Genomic DNA, 20516 nt, shown 5'->3' with positions numbered 1-20516 from the left:
ATTTAATTGTTGATGGTTGCAACTGACAGTTCAAAAAAAAAGATTAGCATCATTTATGGAAACCCTAAATACTGAGAGGATTGTCAGACAAATACATTTTATGATTGATTATATATCATAGAGTGAAAAGATAATATTTTAACAAAAAGTAGCTCATTTCATTTTTCTAGTCTTACTGCAGCACATATTTAATCATTAATCTATGTCTTACTTTCCCTAAGCAACATTTCTTGTTATATATATATGATAAAGAGAGTCAAGGTTTTGTATTTATTGATGCATATTTTTTTGTGGTTTGTTTCATTTACAGTAACATTATTACAAGAATGATGCAAGTGATAACAATTTTCAGTCATCATCATTCAGTTCAGTCCTGTTCAATTTTCTTCAGTTCAGATCAGTCCTGTCCAGTTCAGTCCAGCAGGGGGCAGTAGAAGACAGCAGGTTGTTTCACACAGACTGGACGCTTCAGCAGCCTTAACTGCAGTGCAGTTGAACATCAGGGTGGCACTATTTAGTTTACAGTGGAAACAAGTATTTAGGGAAGTCAGTGAGTACTGCGGTTTCCCACGAGTCACTGCTTATTTATAGAAGCAGGCAAACTGGATCAGCTTTTCGTGTCTACGTTTATTACAATAAGTAAATATACTTATACTTACTTTAACTTCATCTCTAAGCCTACTTGAAGTACACTGACTGTGAGAAACTAAGGATGAGCTGTCATCCAGTTGACCTGATGGCCATTATTAGGATGACCCTGACCATTGAAGGACATAATATGTGTAAAGCCAATATATGTGAAATACATTATACGTTACATGTTTTTTTCCTAATCAAGTTGATCCCAGTACTGCAAGTGTTTGTCCTTATATAACTGGCTCCATGTTCCTTGCTAAGATGGGATGATCACACACAAATTAAAATGTGATTTTTAATTTGTCTCCATAGGCCAGGTTACCAATTTTGCCAGGCCACAAAATAGAAAATGAAATAAAATATTATGTAGGCTAAAAGATTGTTCACAATTTTTCAAGTCTGTTTTAAAATAATAGTCAGTTGCTCAGATGAACATTAAAACATGGTTTTACTGCTGGAATCGTCCCTCCTGCTCATACTGGCTGTTAATGAGAATGAATCCAAATCAAAATGTCCTAAGGGATAAAATCCATTTTTATTTTAGTTTATATGAAGATAATATGAAGCCTCAGCCGTCCAAGAGACAGTGTTTCCCTGCTGAGCTGCTGTGGAAGAATTGTCACAAAAAGAGGGAATTTGGCACTAGAAAGACTGTAAACACTGAAAGATAATGACTTGATTTGACTAATTTGGGCAGATGAAGTCTCACGTTAGCTTCAAATACATTTCTTTACAAATATATATTTAGTACAGATGGAGGACTGTGGATTTTGTCCCCCTCACTTACATTAAAGTGCATAATAAAGGGATCTTTTAATGGCCAGTATGTGTCAATGTTCATTTAGACACCTGACTATTATTTTAGGACCGACTTGAAAAAATGTGAATCTATCCCTTAAAATAGTGCAATGACACACTCATCCAATGACCTTAAAGAAGTCATAATCTCCAGTGTTTTTGCTCGAGTCAAGGTTTCACCAGTTTCACTTATGTCGTTTTGTGTGTGTGTGTGTGTACTTGTACTTAATTTGCTGGCAGCTGAGTGACAGAACTTGTTTAAATCACTGTGCTCCCTATCACGCTGAGTTTCTACTGTTTTATCAGCCTGTTGTGTTTGGTGACCGACTGATATCCATCATTGCAATGTTCTATCAGTCCTGCCCACCTGTTGACTGCAATTTCTTCTTGCAGCCTGCGGACGAGCTTCTTGGAAAATGAAAGGGCAGGTGTTGTTATTACAAACACTGTGTTGTCATTCTTCTCTGGAAGAGGGTAAAACTTGTTTCTTAAATCTTTGGAGGCTTTGCTGTAATCTATTTCAAGTCTTTCAAGACTTCTTACTTATTAAAAAACATGTACAGTGTCAATCTCAGCTTTTTTATTGATATTTGAACTTTCTTTAAGAGCTGGAGTGCTCCCTCAAGTCTGAGAACAGCCTTCTTGTCTGGTAAAGTTTAGAATAAAGCTGAAGTCCAAAGGTAAAGACCAAGCCCTCACCTGGGCCTTTGTAATGTGGGAAAACCTGTTAGAGATAAAATGGCTTTGAAATTATGACTTCTTTTTTTATCAACATATTTGAATAAAAATGAATGTTTTATGTTTTTTAATGTTTTAAAGGAATGTCTTCATATAGTCTGCATGTTTGCTCTTGACAAATATGTCTAAAGCGTCAATAAATTATAATTACCTGCTTTTAACAAGTGACATAATAGCATCAAAATGGCAACACCTTGTCACAGGTATGTAGTGAAGGTGCTGCATCGTTTCTCTCTTTCTCTCTCTCTCTTTCTCACACATACACACACACACACACACACACACACACACACACACACACACACACACACACACACACACACACACACACACACACACACTTACAGTAAAATGTATGTGTGGGGACTTTCCAGTCGTCCAACATTTCTACCTGAGCCGTTGACGGTTCATGATGACGCCCCACCCATTACTCGAATGAGGTCTCCAACTGCAGCAAAAAAAGTCTCACACACACACACACACACACACACACACACACACACACACACACACACACACACACACACACACACACACACACACACACACACACACACACACATCTGATAACGCACACATGCAGATTTATGAGGTTCATAAGATATATCTCATTTAGAAGTACTTGACAGTGAGTATTTTAGGTGTTCTCTATCATGACAACATAGTGGCGGTTATGTAATGAGGTCTCTCAGTTACATATACACACACACACACACACACACACACACACACACACACACACACACACACACACACACACACAGTATTTCAGTTATTGTAACTGTGTTGTTTTACTTTTAAGGATCATGTTTTCCTCTTTAACAGCTGCAGAGAACAATTACTTTGCAGTATCTTGTTCTGTAGGAAAAAAGGACGTGTACTAAGCAGACTGAAGGTGACTTATCATTATACAGTATAGTAGGCGTTGACTATCTGCACATCTACAGTACAGCAACACAACACATGAGTGTGCACCTTTCCTCCCAGCACAGTGGTGTAAAGATGACCTCAAAGCCCCAGGCTCCAGAGAGTCCCTTTATACTCAGGTGTGACATTACAGCGTGAGAAAAGCATGCTGGGAAAGCTCACAGGGCCACAGAGACGCAGGTCCCAGACGGTGAAAGAAAGAGATGAGACAAGAGCACATTCACAGAGTAACATGTTTTTGTTACAGCACTGAAGTAAATTCGTGACAATCTGGTGAATTAAATTAAAACCATGGGACAACAGCTAAATGACACTAAGTCAATTTAAAGTGGAGGGGGGAAAGAAATCCACTAACCCTAGCTCAAAAAGCACATTCAGTGTGGTTTGAAAAAGAACTGAGTTAAAGAAAACTGCTCATCCAGTTTTTACAAAATCTCATCTCATAAAACTTGATATGGTGGAGTGTATATAAAGAAAGTTGTTTGTATATCAAATACACCTATATATATGAAAATAATGCGGTCTAAAATCCTTCTATACCTTTATATATTTATGTTATAGTGTATACTGAGTGGTGTTGATTCAACTTCATTGACATGTATGTGTCCAGTTAAACCTTTGAAAAAAAAAACAACAAAAAAAAAACACACACACTACATATTCATCATATTCTGGGTTTTCAGTGAGGGAAGAGTAGATGTATTTTTCCTATTGACCTTAAATGTGGCCCAACTGTGCTGTTCTCTTGGTTTTCTTCTGCATTTTTTATTTCCTTTGGGTTCACTCACAGCCCATTACTGCAATACAACTGCATTTTTAGTCTGTTACTAATCACTATTTATGTTTCTGATGTTCTTAAATTTCTAATTTCCTTTCAAAGGGTCTCTATTCTTTTAATCTGCATTTACATCTTTTTATTCATGTTTTCTCTTTCTTTTCACCGTTTTAATGCATTATGTAAAACACTTGTGTATAATATGTGCTATACAAATGATCTTGCCTCACTTTATATGAATTTTTGATTATATGATTAAAACTGTCTTTTTTGAAAAGAAAAAACACACAAATGACACACAAAGTATTGTTTGTGTCCATCTCTTCAGTAGAGACTTGTGGTGGTCCAACAAAATGATGTTTTTTCCTTTCATGTGTCACTCATTTATCTATATTTTATGTAGTCATTAGGTGGAGCACACTCACATTGTCAACACTGAACTCTAACAGTCATGTCAATAAAGCTTGATTGCATTCAAATGGTCCTAGATATCTTCGACTTCTCAGCCAGGTGTGTTGAAATGCAGGCCAAGATTTAGCAGCCTCTTTGACTCAAGCCTGGGCCTGTACCTGTTTGATGGCTGCCAAGTGACTCAGAGAGAGAGGAGGATGGGGAAAGAGGCAGAGCAAGTGGGAGGACTGCAGAGTGAGTGAGAGAGAGAGAGAGAGAGAGAGAGAGAGAGAGAGAGAGAGAGAGAGAGAGAGAGAGAGAGAGAGAGAGAGAGAGAGAGAGAGAAAGATAGAGAGACAAGGAGGGAGGGAGGGAAGGAGGAGGTTGGGTGTGGTAAGATGCCTTGAGCACATTCCTCAGAGCAGCCGCACCCTCAGTTTCAGAGACTGTATACCTGCAAGTGTTTTTATCAGAGCTTGTTCATGTAAGCAGACGCTTACTTTCACCCTTAGCACAGATACTAATGTCATCGGATATAATTTCATTATATTTTATTTATTTCTTCATTTTTGCACACTGCCCTGGTCTACATGTAACACAAACGGCTGTATGCAAACACTTTTGTTTCATATCATATGCCATGCTGAGAGTTGCACATTTGCATTAAATGGAAAAGAGCAAAGAGACAAAGCAAGCTCTTAGAAATATGGCATATCCTCATCCAATGTGTAAGTGCGTGTGTATGTGTGTAAGAATGCAAAAAGGTGCATACTAGGAAAGACATGAAAACAGGAGGCACACCCTTGATAGGAACACAGTCAAGAGGTGTGTGTGTGTGTGTGTGTGTATGTGTGTGTGTGTGTGTGTGTGTGTGTGTGTGTGTGTGTGTGTGTGTGTGTGTGTGTGTGTGTGTGTGTGTGTGTGTGTGTGTGTGTGTGTGTGTGTGTGTTGTTATCACAAGGCAATGAAACAAGGTGTGTTCTGTCTGATAGGCACGTTTCAGGGCAAAGAACGGCCAATATAAAGAACACACAGATGCACACACCCTATGGAGTATACCTTTATTACGCTTTCTAAATGTTAATTTGTCATTATTTCCAGCATATTTATGTAAATGAAGAAAAGAGCAAATAAGGACAAAAAAGAAAGGAAACAAATTGCTTAAGGCAAACAGTCAGGGACTTAACATACGGAATAACAATCAGAATGATTAAAAAAAATCATCATACAGTGTGTATGGGGATCTCCAAGACAACCAGTGACACTGGATCTATTCAGGTCACTTGAACCTGCACTGTGCCTGAATGGACAAATCCAGCCTCCATTGCAGGAGGAGGGACTGAGCAGTGCAGCCTGCATGTTTTTACAAAGGATTCTTATAGAAAAGGGAACTGAAAAGGGAACTGTTGGAGTCTCCTGATTCAACATGAGTGTTTTGCTTTTGAGATAAACAGCTAGCCTCAACACAATGTTTCAATAAGAAACTTGGTCACCAAAGAAACCTGTTGCTCTTTAGCTTAAAATTGGTGCCAGACACTGCCACTCTGTCAGGGTGAAAAAGCCTCTGGATTATTTGAGCAGGGCTCCAAAGTTAAATCCAAGTGTAAAGAGTGGGCAGAGAAAAGTTGCAGTTGCGTCCTCCTTCTTTCTTCCACAATAGATAAAACGCCAACTGGCAGCCATGACATAAAGGCCAGCACTTTTGAAATATGCCTCGGGCAGTAAACTTCCAATGGTCTTGTGTTCCCAGTGATCAGCGGGGCTGGGAGGAGTCTCACTGGTGGGAAAGCCCTTTCTAGCAGGAGTCGCCCCCGCTCCTTCCTCATTCACTGCGCTGCATCTGTGCCATAGTAGCGGCGGATAAGGTGGTTTTCACGCACCGCCGAGTGAAACTTTCTGTCCGGGCCTAGAGTCCGAGTTGCCTCTCTCCCTTCTCCCGTCTATTCGCTGGCTGGGATTGGAGGGTACACACCGGGAGCTGGGTGGAGTTGTTGTCCGATCTTTGGAATGTGACGCGCAGACGGGAAAGGAGACGCACGACGGCGGTTTCACCGGGTGGAGTACAAAGAGAGGAGACAAGTTGTGCAGCAAAGTTAGGAGCTAAAAAACAACTTTGTGCAGCGTGGAACAAAAGCCCTGTTGACAGTGAGGCTCTATTCTATTCTGCTCTGTTCTATTCAATATCTACATTGTGTTATACTGTATACGTTTATATTGTTGCCTGAGTAATTTGATTATATTCTTGATTCTTCCTGTGTTATTCTGTCGTAGTTGTATCCTGCTCTGCTCCATTCAATGTCTATATTCTATTCTATATTTTACTGTTGCCTGTTCTATTCTATTCCATTCTAGTCATCCTGCTCTGTTCCATTCCCTGTCTTCATTCTATTCTATTCCATTCTATCCTATTATTGCCTGTCTAGTTTGATCCCATGCTTTCTAGTTGTATATTGTGATCTGTATATTGTGATTATTCTATTGTTTGCTGCCCTGATTTATTCAATTCTACTGTCACCTGCTCCATTATGTTCTATTGTGTACTGTCCTGCTTCACCATCTTGACTCTTGAAAAGCTGGTTTCTTTCCACATCAACCAAGTGTGAAGTGTGTGGCTGATTGAGTCATCAAGGTAGCTGTTGTGCATAGCAAAACCTGAACAGAATTGTTATTACAGTCTCTAAGCACACAAAAGGCTCCGTGTTGGCTGGCATCGAGGACACAAACTGCTCTCTTCCCAATTTCTCTGAAGACATTCAAGAGAGACAAAATGACTACCTTGCAAATTAACATGGTTTCAGTGTGTGTAGTGGGTATGGAACCTCAGGTAATAAATAATGCTTGAAAAGGCAGAGACACTTTTACAAGCATGTCTAATGCCTCAGTTACACAACGATACACTATGTATGCATTTCAGGTCATTGTCATCAGGCTAACTTGAGAACCATCGAGTTTAAAGATAATTGGTGAAATAATACACGATCCTTGCCTTCTAATTATACCGCCTCGTCCGTTGAGCAAAGAATGCACTAACAACACATCTTCTTCTACAGACTGATCTATAGGCTCTGATAGTATCTTTATTGCATACGCAGATCCATTTTCTTTGCAGTTTTGACTCAATCAGATTTAAACTTATAGTCTTTGCCTCGATTCATTCAATGTGACTCATTGGGTAGGAATAGTCCGACATGTGGTTATAATTTGAGGGAAAAAGTCTGTAGTGCCAGCTTTTTTTCGTTGTGCGTCTTTGCATATGTGCTACTTTTTATAGATTTTTATCCTGTCACACTAGCTACACGGCCACGCCTGCATCCCATTCATTCAGGTTTGTTAGCCTTATGCATGTTACAAAAGGTCACTGTATGCTTGTAAAGATGTTGTTAAGCAGGTATGAGCAATACTGTGCTTGCTGGGGAGAGAGAAGTTCAGTAAAAACATTTTTATGCCTTTATTGTTTGGTTTTCCACCCAAGATGACTGCAAACATTAAACCAGTTGGAACAGATGACGAGGACCTTAATGGACCTGTTTTTCAAGCAGTACTGTTGTGTAGAACACAGTTTTTTTTTTTTTTAAAGGGACGATACACACTACAGTGTTCTCACACTGTATACATTCACCCGACCTTGAGTCTGTCTTTTGTATGGCATTCAACAGGCGTGCTGAGGTGTGACAAGTTGTGTTTTCTGTTTACTCTTATCTGTTTGTAAGTGTCAATCTGACCAAAGTGGCACTGAAAGGTCTTGACAGAAGCATCAGAAGATTACTGGCTCATCCCTCCAAACCTGTTATGTAGTATTCATTCTTTATACTGTTCACACCGAATGATCACACAAAATGAATCGACTCGACAGGCATGCCGGATCAATTATAGTGTTTGTTTAGTGAGGTGTGTTCAGAACATGTGTGTGTATTTTAGAGGTCGAGGGAAAAAATAAAGAGAGCGAAAATATTTTTTGTGCTTGATAGTTTGTGTCTCCTCAGGCTTATTTTTCTCTGGCTCACATGTCGAAACAGATAGAGATTCCTTTTCCACTCCCTCAGCTCTCCCCTCGCCTTTTCTCTCCTTGTTCTTATGTCAGTGTTGTTGAAGGAATGCTGAGAATGGGCCATTTACACGCTTAGTGAGCAAACATTGTGCACATCTGAATATTGAGTTTATCGGCCTTGGGTAGCCGCATTTGCTTGCCGCCTGCGTACCCTGTGGTGGTTTAGTGTTTTAAACCGGCTTTGTTTATGGTAGATTTAGGGCAACTCAGGAAGGAACAGACAAGAGAGAGATCCCTATCATGATGTGTCACTTCCAACAGTTTGATGTCTGACGTAGTTGCTATAACAACAAACAAAGCAGCCGTATTTGTTTAAATATGGAGAAAGTCTGTCATGCTTCTTATATTGTGTTGCTTCATTCTGCTGTGACCCAAATGTCAAGGGGCTGAATAAGAAACCTCCAGGCTCTGTTGGGTGCTAGTGTGCTCGAGTCACCGACTTAACTCATATTAACCTCAGGGTTGATTCACATTAGCTGCTGTGTTCTTTGATTTTGTAACTGATAAACAATAACAGCAATTGCTATTTCATAATGGCACTTGCAGTGTTTTGTTTTTTTTGGCTGCTTTTTTGAGGTTTACACATTAAGAAAAGTATAGGCAAGTGCACATCTCTAAGTTTATGGCTGTTATTGAAACTCCTCAGATATGTACTGTAATGCTGCATCAGCACAGTTCACTCACAGATCATGCCCCATGTGGCTTTATTTTCTATAAATTAAAGACAAAAAATAAATTAAAGTACTTGTGGTTTTTTTGGACATTAGTAACTTGGCAGTAGTGAAAATATTCCATGCGGAGCAGCATGTGTGCCCAACATGCCTCCCTGTCCACCATGGAACTTTGGAAGGGAAACTGCGCACCGCAAAATGCCACATTTCTATGGTTAGAAATGAGTCAAGAAACAGGATGTCAGCCATTTTGTTAGCAGATGAATCACCACAGAGGGGCATGTTGCAAATTAACCCCTCTTGGCTAGGCTGGGCTTCTCAATGACTCATCAGGCTGCTGAGCAAACCGGGTTCTCCTTGTGATTGCAGGTTAGGACTTGGTTCCTTTGCTATCAGCACAAATCTCTAAGTGTGCTTTGACGTTTTTAATTAAGTATAAAACACCTACTCACCATCAGAACCCAGGTTGCAAACACACCCTGATCAGTTACTAAATCAGACCTTCAATCAACCATAATTGCTAAGGCTGAACATCTCCATGGTGATGTATACACAAAGTCAAAACACTTCCTATTATGACCGCACGCAGCAATGTGCAGAACAAACATATATTCATGGGATTTACCAAGTGTTTAACCAGTTCACTTTCAGATGGAACATCCAGTATACAACTGTGTGTACTGGATGTGTGGGTTGGTACCCAGTTGATGGTACATAACATGACTGTGTTGTGGGTGGGAAAACAGACTGGGATCTTTGTCATATGGGCTCCTCCTCTTTCTCTTTTTCTGTATTCAATGCCAAAACTAAATCATACCAGCAACAGTGATAGTCTACTTTTATCTTATGAAAGAACAAAATGATGCTCAAGTGCCAAACAATGATGACACATTTGTGTCTCACACCAGTCATTGTTATTAGGCATGAATAGTCAATTAATTCGATTGACAGAAAATTTGAAACTTTGTGATAATAAATAGTTTAAGGCATATTTAAAGCAAAAATGTCAATCATTGTTTAGTCCCAGCATCTCATATATGAGTACTAACTGCTTTTTTTGTCTGTTGTGATAGTGAGCTGAGTATCTTTAGGTTAGGGAATATTGATCGGACAAAACAAGCTAGCATCACCTTGAACTTTAAGAAATTGTGATGTGCAGTTTTCATAATTTTCTGATATTTCCTAGACCAATGATTAATTACAAAAAATAATCTGGAGGTTAATTGATAATGAAAATCTTCTTTTGATCCATTTTTTTAATGGTTGCTTATTGTCTCTTTTGGGTTTGGAGCAGGGTTATTTTGAAATTTCCATTAGTTTTTATTTTTATTTAGTTTTTCAGTTTGCTTTTTTATTTCACTTTAGTTTTAGTTAGTTTAACAAGTGATTAAGTAGTTTTAGTTTAGTTTTTATTTTGAGGAACTGACTACTTTTAGTTGAGTTTTTATTTAGTTTTAGTTTTTCAAGTATTAGGAGGAAAGCCTTGATAAGAAGAAGCTGTAAAGGATGAAATAATGCCTGACACTGAGGTAAAATTTGCTGTGTTTGTGGTCTCCCTACTGGTACTAGCCTGTTATTTCACTGCTAGTTTTAGTTTTAGTTTTAGTTAACTATAATAACCCTGGTTTGGAGTGAGATATGAACACTGAAAGACTATTAGCTCCTTGTAATCATTCCTCCTGTTCATACTGGCTATTAAACAATCACCTTCAAATGTGCTTTCAGTGTAAGTAATGTGCGACAAAATGTGTGTCCACATAGTCATTATGTGCAAAAAATGTTTAAAATTTGATCTGAAGCTATATTAGGCTTCAGCAGTCTGAGTTATGTGTCTGAGTCTTATCATGTGGATATCTCCCACATTTACAGTCTTTTTAGAATAAATCCTCTCTTTGTGTTTCCTCGGACAGTGTTTCCCTGTTGAGCAGTGGTGGAAGTATAGTAACAAAAGGAGGGACTTTTGCACTGAAAAGACTGTAATGTTGAAAGATATCTACTTGATTTGACTCATTTGGATGGCTATAGCTTCATATTAGCTTCAGATAATGTTTTAAATGCCTGAAGAAGCAGGCTTGTGGTTTTTGGCCCCCATCATAAGTTACATCATAATTGCATTATGAAGGGATCTTCTAATTCCAGTACGAGCAGGGGAAATGATTATGGGAAGAAAAATGTCTGGTAATATGGGCATCTAACTATTGACTGCTAAAACAGACTTGAAAGTGATGAAACCGGTTATTTAAGGTCTCTTAAGGATCGGTGAAGTGGATCGTAAAGGTCTCCACCCTCTTTGTCCCATTAAATTAATATTCACAGAATAGTTATCCAACAATGTTCCTTTCACTACCTTAAATTAAGTTTAAGTCAGCTCAAGTCATGACATATCTAATAGCATACTCATCGCGTTCACTTAAATCAATTTGTTTGCTATGATGACACAGATTTTTCAGGATGTCTCAGTGGCAACTTGAAGAATGACGCACTAGAAGGACAAGTTTACAAATCAGAGATATGAAAAAACCTGTCTATACACCTCTTCATGCCTTTCCCACCTCTCCCTTGCACCTCCCTTTTTTCTCATTAGACTTTTTTTCTTTTTCTACCTCCAATATTTTCTGTATCTTGTTGTTTTTTTGTTCATACCTTTATGTACAGTTTTCTTACAAGCTGAATGACATTTCAGTTAATCATTGCTGCTCTCACAATTATGATATTTTGTTGCTGAATACTACTCTAATGTAACATCAGATAAAACAGGTTATTAAGGTTGTGATATTCCATAGATCATAATTAAGTTTACTCTTTTTCATCTTCAGAAATGTCTACTTATTATTCTCCTCATCCAGTCAAACATTATATGCCAGATGTTGTCAAGAGTTATTTTTAGTTCTTTTTTCTTTTATAACTGAATATTAATGTTGTATAACAATGTAAAAATCTACACCCTTCTTTCCCAGACTGTATGAACTTGTCCTGTAAATTTAGAAACATGGCTGTAGGCTTTGACAGAAAACACTTGTTGAGATCTGTCCCAACTGTTCTGTCTGTATGTTGTAGTAAAAATGTGGTATTGCGTGCAGTTAAAGGTGTGTTAATATGAAAGGTGTACTCGTTAAACTTCCTGCACAGGCTTCAACTCAGCAACAACTGATGCTTTGTGTAGGAGGTTATAAGTAGCAATCTGTTGGCTTTGTGTATCCTGACACAAAGCATTCTTCGTCTCACCATGCTAAGGAATATTTAATTAAATTAAGGTGTGATATGTTACCTGTGTGAAACGACTAGCAATGCAATTAGACCACATGAAAATATTTCATTGGCTTTGTGAACCAGTGTGTTTGGATTCTTGGAATCCTGTAACGGCATCGCACTGGAAAACAGGCTGTGCAGAAAATCGGAATGACTGGAAATAAGATGATAAAGATAGTTTTATTGTTCGTTAATTGTTTAATTCACCAACATATTGGATTAATTTCTCTATATAAAGTGCATAACTCAGTTTACTGACCTATTTTTTCCTGTTTGACTTTGTTGCACAGGCTTAAATTCCCCCCTTCTTCTCATCCCCGAGCCCTGACCTTTGATCTCGCCCCCTTCTCCAATCATGGCACACCGGTCTCAGAGTTCATCAACTGGTGATAACCCCCTCGACCCAAACTATTTGCCACCACACTACCGGGAGGAATACCGTATCGCTATTGACGCACTGATAGAAAATGATATACCGGTAACCGTGCACATTTCTATTTGTGTGTCCTTTATGTCTGTGTTTCTAATGAATATTTATTTTAAAATACTTCAAAAAGAGACGTAGATGTCATTATGTAATAAATCTGTGCATCTCTCCTGTCACACCAGGGATACTATGAGTTTCTCCAGTCCGCAGATGTGGTCAGTTTCCTTGCACAGCAGGAAATTGAATATATCAAGTCCACAATCCAAACACCCTACCAGAACTCCAACCTCCCAGAGCTGACATACCACGAAGGAGGTAATGACGCTGAGGGTTCCTCTGACACCTACTGGCCGATGCAGTCTGACGTGGCTGCACCGGGTCTGGACCTGGGGTGGCCAATGACACAGCACAGCTTAATTGGGCCCACAGAGGTCACTACTCTGGTCAACCCCTCAGACCCAGACATGCCAAGCATCAAGGAACAGGCGAGGAGACTCATCAAGAATGCACGCCAAGTAAGTAAAAGGGACAGATAGATAACAGAGAAATACAGTAAAACTTGCATGTCCAGATTGCTTTCAGATCAAGGTCTTGACCAGATCAAAGGATTCCACATTCATATGCACATTCAATGTATACCACTATTAATGTGCTAAATGTGTTTTCATTTCTGGGCATGTACACTACTTCTCAAAGCTGATTTAAAATTGAATGGGTGGGAAACACTTCTGATCTAATAAATTAACACACCCTTTCTTACTACTGAGTATCCTCTTTCTCTGCCTTATCAGTAGGTATTGTATAATACAAGCATTATCCCTTTTTGTGAAATTTGAGATAAAGGGCTGCCAATGAGTAGTGAATGTGTCGATTACGCTATCTCATTGTTAGTGTAATCTTACTTTTTATCTGCCACTGTCAATTTTGCCACCACTCCCTTTAAGGTGAATGTCTAACTGGCTGGCCTTTGGCTACATAAAAAATATAGTCAAAGGAGGCCTATTATGCTTTTCCTTATTTTCAATCAATATATATATATATATAATGTTACAATGTTGGATGTTCATGTTATGTGGCCAAAGTGTCAAATAAAGAGGTATGTAAAAGTAATCCCTGCAAAAGCAAAAAGCAGACTGTATTCAGACTGTTCTGAACACTCCAATGGTTTTTTCTACCTTCAGTCTGAGTTGACATCAATTCATGAACATTTTTTTTAGATCTGCTCCACACAAAGCACGCACTGCATTGTGGTAAAAGTTCCACATTTCCATTGCTTTGCAGGTAGTCACGCTGAGCCTTGATTCGAGTTGAGCTGGCATGCTGTGAGCATTTTTCCATTACACAGCATGGCAAAGCTAAATAACTTGTTTACCTGTTGGAGGTGTGCTGGTCATCTGCAGTTCTTCTTCTAACATCATTATCACTGTGGCCGATTGCGCTTGTACTATTCCTCCCTGCATTATTTCTAACTTATCCACTGAGCAAAGAGCTCCACATATCTCCATGTTGTTGTGTTGACCAGTTTTTAGCACTGCTAATGAAGCTCTGCTAATTTGGTGAAGAACATGTTTCATTACTTGGCACAGAAGACTCCATTAGTTGAGAGATTTAAAAGATTTTCATGTAAAGTATTAAAGAAACAAATGAGAGGGCCTTAACGACACTGGAACTAAGGCTGCCGTAAGAGCCAGAGGCTAAACTGAGGAGCTGCATAAAGGGCCAGTATAAGATAAATAAGGAGTTTTGTGAACTGTGATTCATGTAAAGCTACTCTTGCGGAGTCCCAGATTTAAAATATAGAGCTGGAAATGAGCATAATATGTACCCTTTAGCATGAAGTATACATGTCAAAAGTCACAAGCAGTCAAAGCTGCATGTGTGGTGGGTTATTTCGGTATCAGTCCTCCATTTTTGTCAGTGTTTTTTGAGTGTCTGTCTCTTTTACTTGTGATGACATTTACAAGTCCGTCTCTCAAGCATTCCTTAAAGTGTCAAAACATGCACATGGAGGACAGAAAGATTGCAAGAGACAGGATTCATTAATCTTGTCAATATCATGTTTGTAGAGTATTACTGATATGCTTACTGTAGTTGAATGCACATTTGGTTTCAGTAATTTTGTTACTGTACAATGTACAAGGATTCATTTTAAGAGCTAAAATGGGCTTGGTGATTTGTTTGTGACTAAAAGCAGTTCAGTGAGTGATACAAACTTTTCTGTGATAAAACTTTACTTTGCTGTATTTTTATTTAATATTTAAATGTTCATATCCATGGGGTTAGTAAGTTAATAAATCAATTAGTCTAAACATCCCACTTGTGAATTAACACAATTTCAATTAAAACATGCGATCCTTTCACTAGTAGCATAAACCTGTACTAACATCTGCCATTACAAAGGTCTCTACAAATTATGCAAATGTTGCAATTGTCAAATCACCTAGTCAGTTAACAACAAGCCTGCAAGTTATACAACTGGAATAAGAAGATCATAATTAAAAGATCATAAGCTAATTTTATACTGAACCAACTGTCTCATGTTCTTGTGATTGCCCCTTTTCTCCAGGTTATTGCTGTGGTGATGGACATGTTCACAGATGTTGACATTTTTGGTGAACTCTTGGACGCAGCAGCACGCCACGTTCCTGTTTACATTCTTCTGGATGAGCAGGAAGCCCATCACTTTGTCTCTATGGTTATCAATTGCAAAGTCAACTTGGACTTAATTCATGTGAGCTTGCCTTTTCAGTATATTGTCTCAAAAGACTAATAGTTGTTATTGACATACTTATAACACATAATTTCCAAAAAGGAATACATGTGTCCATTACATGATTTAAATGTTGGTTTTGCAGATGATGCGCGTCAGAACCGTAGCAGGAATAACTTATTATTCCCGGACGGGGAAATCATTTAAGGGACAGGTGAAAGATCGGTTTCTACTGACTGACTGCAGGGCCGTACTCAGTGGGAACTACAGGTGAGTTCATTAAAATGCCAAGACCCTCCATGCAATTCATACTGTAAATACAAGTTATTTAATTGCCTCCACCGTCTTCCTTATTTTTTTATAGTTTCATGTGGTCCTATGAGAAGATTCACCGCTGCATAGCCCACCTTTTCCTTGGAGAGCTAGTTGCAACCTTCGATGAAGAGTTTCGCATTCTCTATGCTCAGTCAGAGCCTCTGCACATTGACCCATCTGACGGAGCACTTGCAATGTCAGACACCAGCAGCACCAGCAGTTATTTCAGCAGCCAGTTTGGTTTGAAGAGGACCCAGTCTTTGCGGAACCCCGGATCATTTCGCAGACCTGAGATTTCCCCTGGCTTGCCTTATGGAGACTCTGATCGCAACCTTGCAATTCCATTCCGGAGAAACGACCCATTTCGTCACACCATTGAACCTGGGCCAGGAATTCAAATTGGGAAGTATTCCCAGCAACAGTTTTATCTGCAGCAGTCGTTCCTGGAGCAGGGAAGGTCCATCGTGTCTAGGCAGATGGAGATGAGTAGTAGTGCGTACAAGAGGCACAGCTATGCAGAGGGAACCCAAGAAAACTACTCATCTTCAAGGCAATACATGAAGCAAAGAGTCATGAATAATCTGGACGAGACAGAGTTTCACAGGTTATTTATGTTTTTATACCTACAACTGTTTGGAATCAAAATAATTCAGAATTATTACACGTATTAACATCTTATGTCATTATGCATTAACATATAACTATGAATTTATAATCAAACAAGTAAGAACCACTGTATTTTCTTTACAGGGAACAGACCCAAAGTAGCCGTTACTACAATGAAGGGCCTGGACCGGGGTCTGGCCATGGACACTACGACAGAATTCGAGGCCGTCCTCCACATCTTGCCATTGACCAGTATTCAGACTCAAGCTTCCGCTCAGATTCGGAGCCTCCACCTGCAATTCATGGCAGAGACTACTTTTCATCTGAAGATTTAGGTGGACATGAGGGGCAGCAGGCACCTCCTTTAGCTGGAAGGTATGGAGGAGGTTCCTCCCATAGGAGGCCGACCATAGGTCAGACGTATGCCTGTCAAAGTTCACCCACACAGCTCCATCCACCAGAGAGGAAACAGTTTCCAAGTAAATCTGACCAGGAACATGATGAAGACGACAGTAATAAGCAAGGGATGAGGAGTTGGAGAATCAACTCTTATCTAAGCACTTATGAGGACAGTGGAGAAGAAGGCCTGACTCAACCAATGGGGCCTGATGCATTTGAAGATCCTCCACTGTCTCAGCATCCTACTGCTTCTGAAAGTTCAGCTCGCCGCTTTGGAATAAAGGAGCCACCAAATGCTCCCTCCAAGCCGAGACCAGATATTCTGAAACCACGCTTTGGAAAGCCCGTCTTGCCTGAGAGCACCAGTAAAGACTCTGCCCATACAACTGCCAAAGACGTGAAAAATGAGAGGGAGGTGGAGAAGGAAAGGGAAACAGACCAAGAGAGATACACAAGGGAGGCGGGTGTGGATACAGAGATGAAGGAGGCTACAGATCTCCTCCTTTCCAAGCATGATTCATTCCGCTCACGTATTAACCCACTCCTTCAACGTAGCTCACGTCTGCGCTCCTCGCTTATATTCTCATCTTCCAAGGCAGAGATACACAGTGGTAGCCTGGGCCTAAAACCAGCCACAGAGCAAGATGAGGAGTTAGACTCAGTACGCACTTCCTCAATTGTGTCCAAGATCTTAGAAAAGAGAAGGTCATTTTCTCGGGAGCCGTTTGATTGGAGAAAGAGATTGGAAGAGAAAGAAAAGGAAAAAGAGGACAATGAGCATCAGCAAAAGGAAAAGGAGATCAAAGATGAGACAAAAGGAGAAGAGGAACTTCAAAAGAATAAAGAAGAGGTAAAGAAAACCCAAACTGTCGAGACCTCTGAAGTAACATCATCTCTGAACATGAATGACCCAGCCAGTCGACTGCAGTATTTCAAAGACCTGGCTGCCAAGCGAAAGTCCTCACGAATGGAGTCAGAGTCATTGCTAAAAGCCACAGAGCCTGCTGAAAAAAAGCCAGACCTTTCTGATAAACCTTCTCTAAACACTACGACAACTCCAAAGATCACAAATGTCAGTTCAGCAGAACCTGAACCAAAGAAGCTAGACATCTCAGAGAAACTAGCAGAGCTCAATCGCAGATCTTCACTTAGTTCCTCAAAACCACCCATAATGCCTACCAAGCCTTCCACAACCCACCAGAAGTCTTCAGAGACAACTAAGGCTCATAAAGAGGAGAATACAGTGGAGGGTCAAAAGAAAGACATATTCAAGTCTTTGAAGCCCCTTCAATCACCTAAAATTTTTAAGAGGGATCCAGTGAGGCTTAAGGGACTAAATCCTCGCTGTGTTTCCTGTGATGAGGAGGTTCTGACCACAGATGCTACAGATGCAGAGAAGAGTGAAATGAAAAAGAGCCGCTCCCATAGTTCTTCAACCCTACGACATGCGGAATTCACAGAAGGACTACAAAAAAATATGGGATCTAATACATCCCTCAACACACTTGGGGGTGAGGGAAAAGGTGAGGGCAAGACAATTGATTTCCTCAAGAAGCAGACTCTCAGACTAAAGGGATTCCTGGGGCCCAAAGATAAAGAGAAGAAATCTGCAGGAGATGATAGGGGCATGAGCACTGTCAAAGAGACAACTGAAGGTTCAAGCAAAAAGCAGAGTCTGTCAGCTAAAGATACAGGATCTACCACAACTGACCAAACCACAGCCAACCACAAGACATCAACTGGTTTATCAGGCCCATCACGATACCAGGGCCCTGGCAGCTCTGTCCTGTTCAGTAGCAATCTACGAGATGACACCAAAGTCATTCTGGAGCAGATCTCAGCAAACAGCCAGAAGAATCGACTGGAGCGAGAAGAAACAGAAGGGAACAGAGATAATGATGCCGGGGAGAAGGGGCTGGACAGACAGAACTCCATAAATAACAGACTTCTGCGACCAACCGGCAACATCCAGGAGAGAGAGGGATTGCTGAAGAGAATAGAGAGCATGAGGAAGGAGAAGAAGGTCTACAGCCGTTTTGAGGTAGTCCATTACTGCAAGGATGATGTTTACACTGTAAATGGGAAGGGGGTATAAACAAAAGTAGTATTTGGTGTCAATAGGAAAAGTAGTAGTAAAGACTATTTGTGAAATTAGGTTTTGAATTAAATTAAATTTAAAAAATGTTTACAATATTGAGACCAATTCTTATATTGTTTGAGTACACCGAACACTTACAGTACAATGTGAGAGAACAATCTGAGCCATCAAAATGAACAAATATGTTTAACTCATGTTTAGATGCTTTGAAAGTAATCATGTGTATGTTTTTTACTGATCCTTTTTTAAACATTGTCTACATAATTATAGCAATTATATAGTTGTTGGTGTGAATGAAAGTATTTTTTATCATACACAATCACTGATACATGTTCTTTTTACATAGTGTCTGCTCTTAATCGGTGACAAATAATTTTGGTGCAACACCTAATGTTTATTGATTTATATATACTGTAGAAGTTTGTATTGCACAGATACAGCATATCATTGTTATCGATTATTATACACTTTTAAATACAAGTGAATTTGGTTTTATTCTTTCTAGTATATTGGTAATTTAAAGTGACATTAAGATAAGTGGAACACTGTAGTTAAGATGCACTGATCGCATAACTCAGTTATTCCTGTTGTTCTGTTAACAGATGGGAAATAACCTGGGATAACGAAGATGGAGGAGCACCTTTTTATATGGACTATTTATACAAGATGATCAAAAAGACTCTTTGCCCACATGTGCCAACGACACTTTCAAAATACCTCTGTGGCTCTACACTGCAGCCTTTCCTGGATTTTCAGTCAACATAATAAAACTTGAAAAGACAATACATAAAAATGCTGAAAACAAACTAAAGTCAGTGAGTCTGGAATGTGCCTGTTTGCCAGACCCTGGCACAACTTTTACCTTATATGGCGATTGAGAGAAAGAGTGACTCTACTTGAATACTAGGTGCATGGGCTAATGTTTCACCAAACAGAAAAAGGTAGAGACGTTTACCTATAACTAGGCTTGTGGGGACGTGACTGAGGTAGTGAGAGTAAGAGAAAGTCAGCACGGGAAATGAAATAAAATTCATGCCAGTCAAAAAGCATGGCGGTATATAACTGCACTTCTGTAGAACCAGTGTTTATGTTGTTGGGACTTGTTTGAAACTGAGAAGGTGTGCCAATGGCCCATCAAGGGCATTACCAAATCTAGAAGGCCTAATATTAACCCAGGCCAGGGTGAAATTTTCAGGGTAAGTATGAGATTTTAGAGAATGAAATGAGACAAAATCAAAATTGAGGAAACTGTGTTTTAAAATGTCTAATTCCAACTTTGAGGCAGCAGAATTTCAATTGAAAGTCGAGCCTGTAGTGAACTTTACTCTTTGAAGATAGTGTTACGTACCTTTCTGTTAAGGTGTGTACCGATTTCTTATAGTTAAAGACTTATAACCATTCAGAGAGGGCCTAAGAGCTTGCAGGGTCAGAGGTATGGAGGTAAATATATATATATATATATATATATATATATATATATATATATATATATATATATATATATATATATATATATGTTAATGTGTGTACTTGACTTTGTCTTGTTTTGTAATGTAAATAAATAAGTAAAGCTTTTACAGTATCCCCAAATTACTGTCAAAAAAAAGAAAAGCCAATTCCTATATAACTGAAAAATATGCCCCTGCTACTCTCTTCTCTTATTAGTCATTATCTGTAATGAAAAGGAAGATGATTGATACATTTTGCAGTATTGGAACAGGGCCATGCT

The 20516-nt window shown here is 39.3% G+C and overlaps 2 protein-coding genes across 2 annotated transcripts in view; both read left to right on the top strand.

Moving 5' to 3' along the window:
• LOC133995855 (antizyme inhibitor 1-like) overlaps window positions 1–20516 on the top strand; it is a 547935-nt gene that overhangs the window by 57993 nt on the left and 469426 nt on the right. The window lies entirely within an intron of this gene.
• On the top strand, window positions 6125–20186 carry fam83hb (family with sequence similarity 83 member Hb). The gene is made up of 8 exons (XM_062435919.1): window positions 6125–6409; window positions 12523–12710; window positions 12842–13174; window positions 15226–15390; window positions 15515–15639; window positions 15734–16288; window positions 16435–18730; window positions 19390–20186. The coding sequence occupies exons 2-8, from the start codon at window positions 12588–12590 to the stop codon at window positions 19408–19410; spliced, it is 3618 nt and encodes a 1205-aa protein (XP_062291903.1). The 5' UTR covers window positions 6125–6409; window positions 12523–12587; the 3' UTR covers window positions 19411–20186.

The sequence above is a fragment of the Scomber scombrus genome, chromosome 16 (assembly GCF_963691925.1).
Source record: "Scomber scombrus chromosome 16, fScoSco1.1, whole genome shotgun sequence".
Taxonomy (NCBI): domain Eukaryota; kingdom Metazoa; phylum Chordata; class Actinopteri; order Scombriformes; family Scombridae; genus Scomber; species Scomber scombrus.
This window is presented reverse-complemented; position numbering and strand designations above follow the sequence as displayed.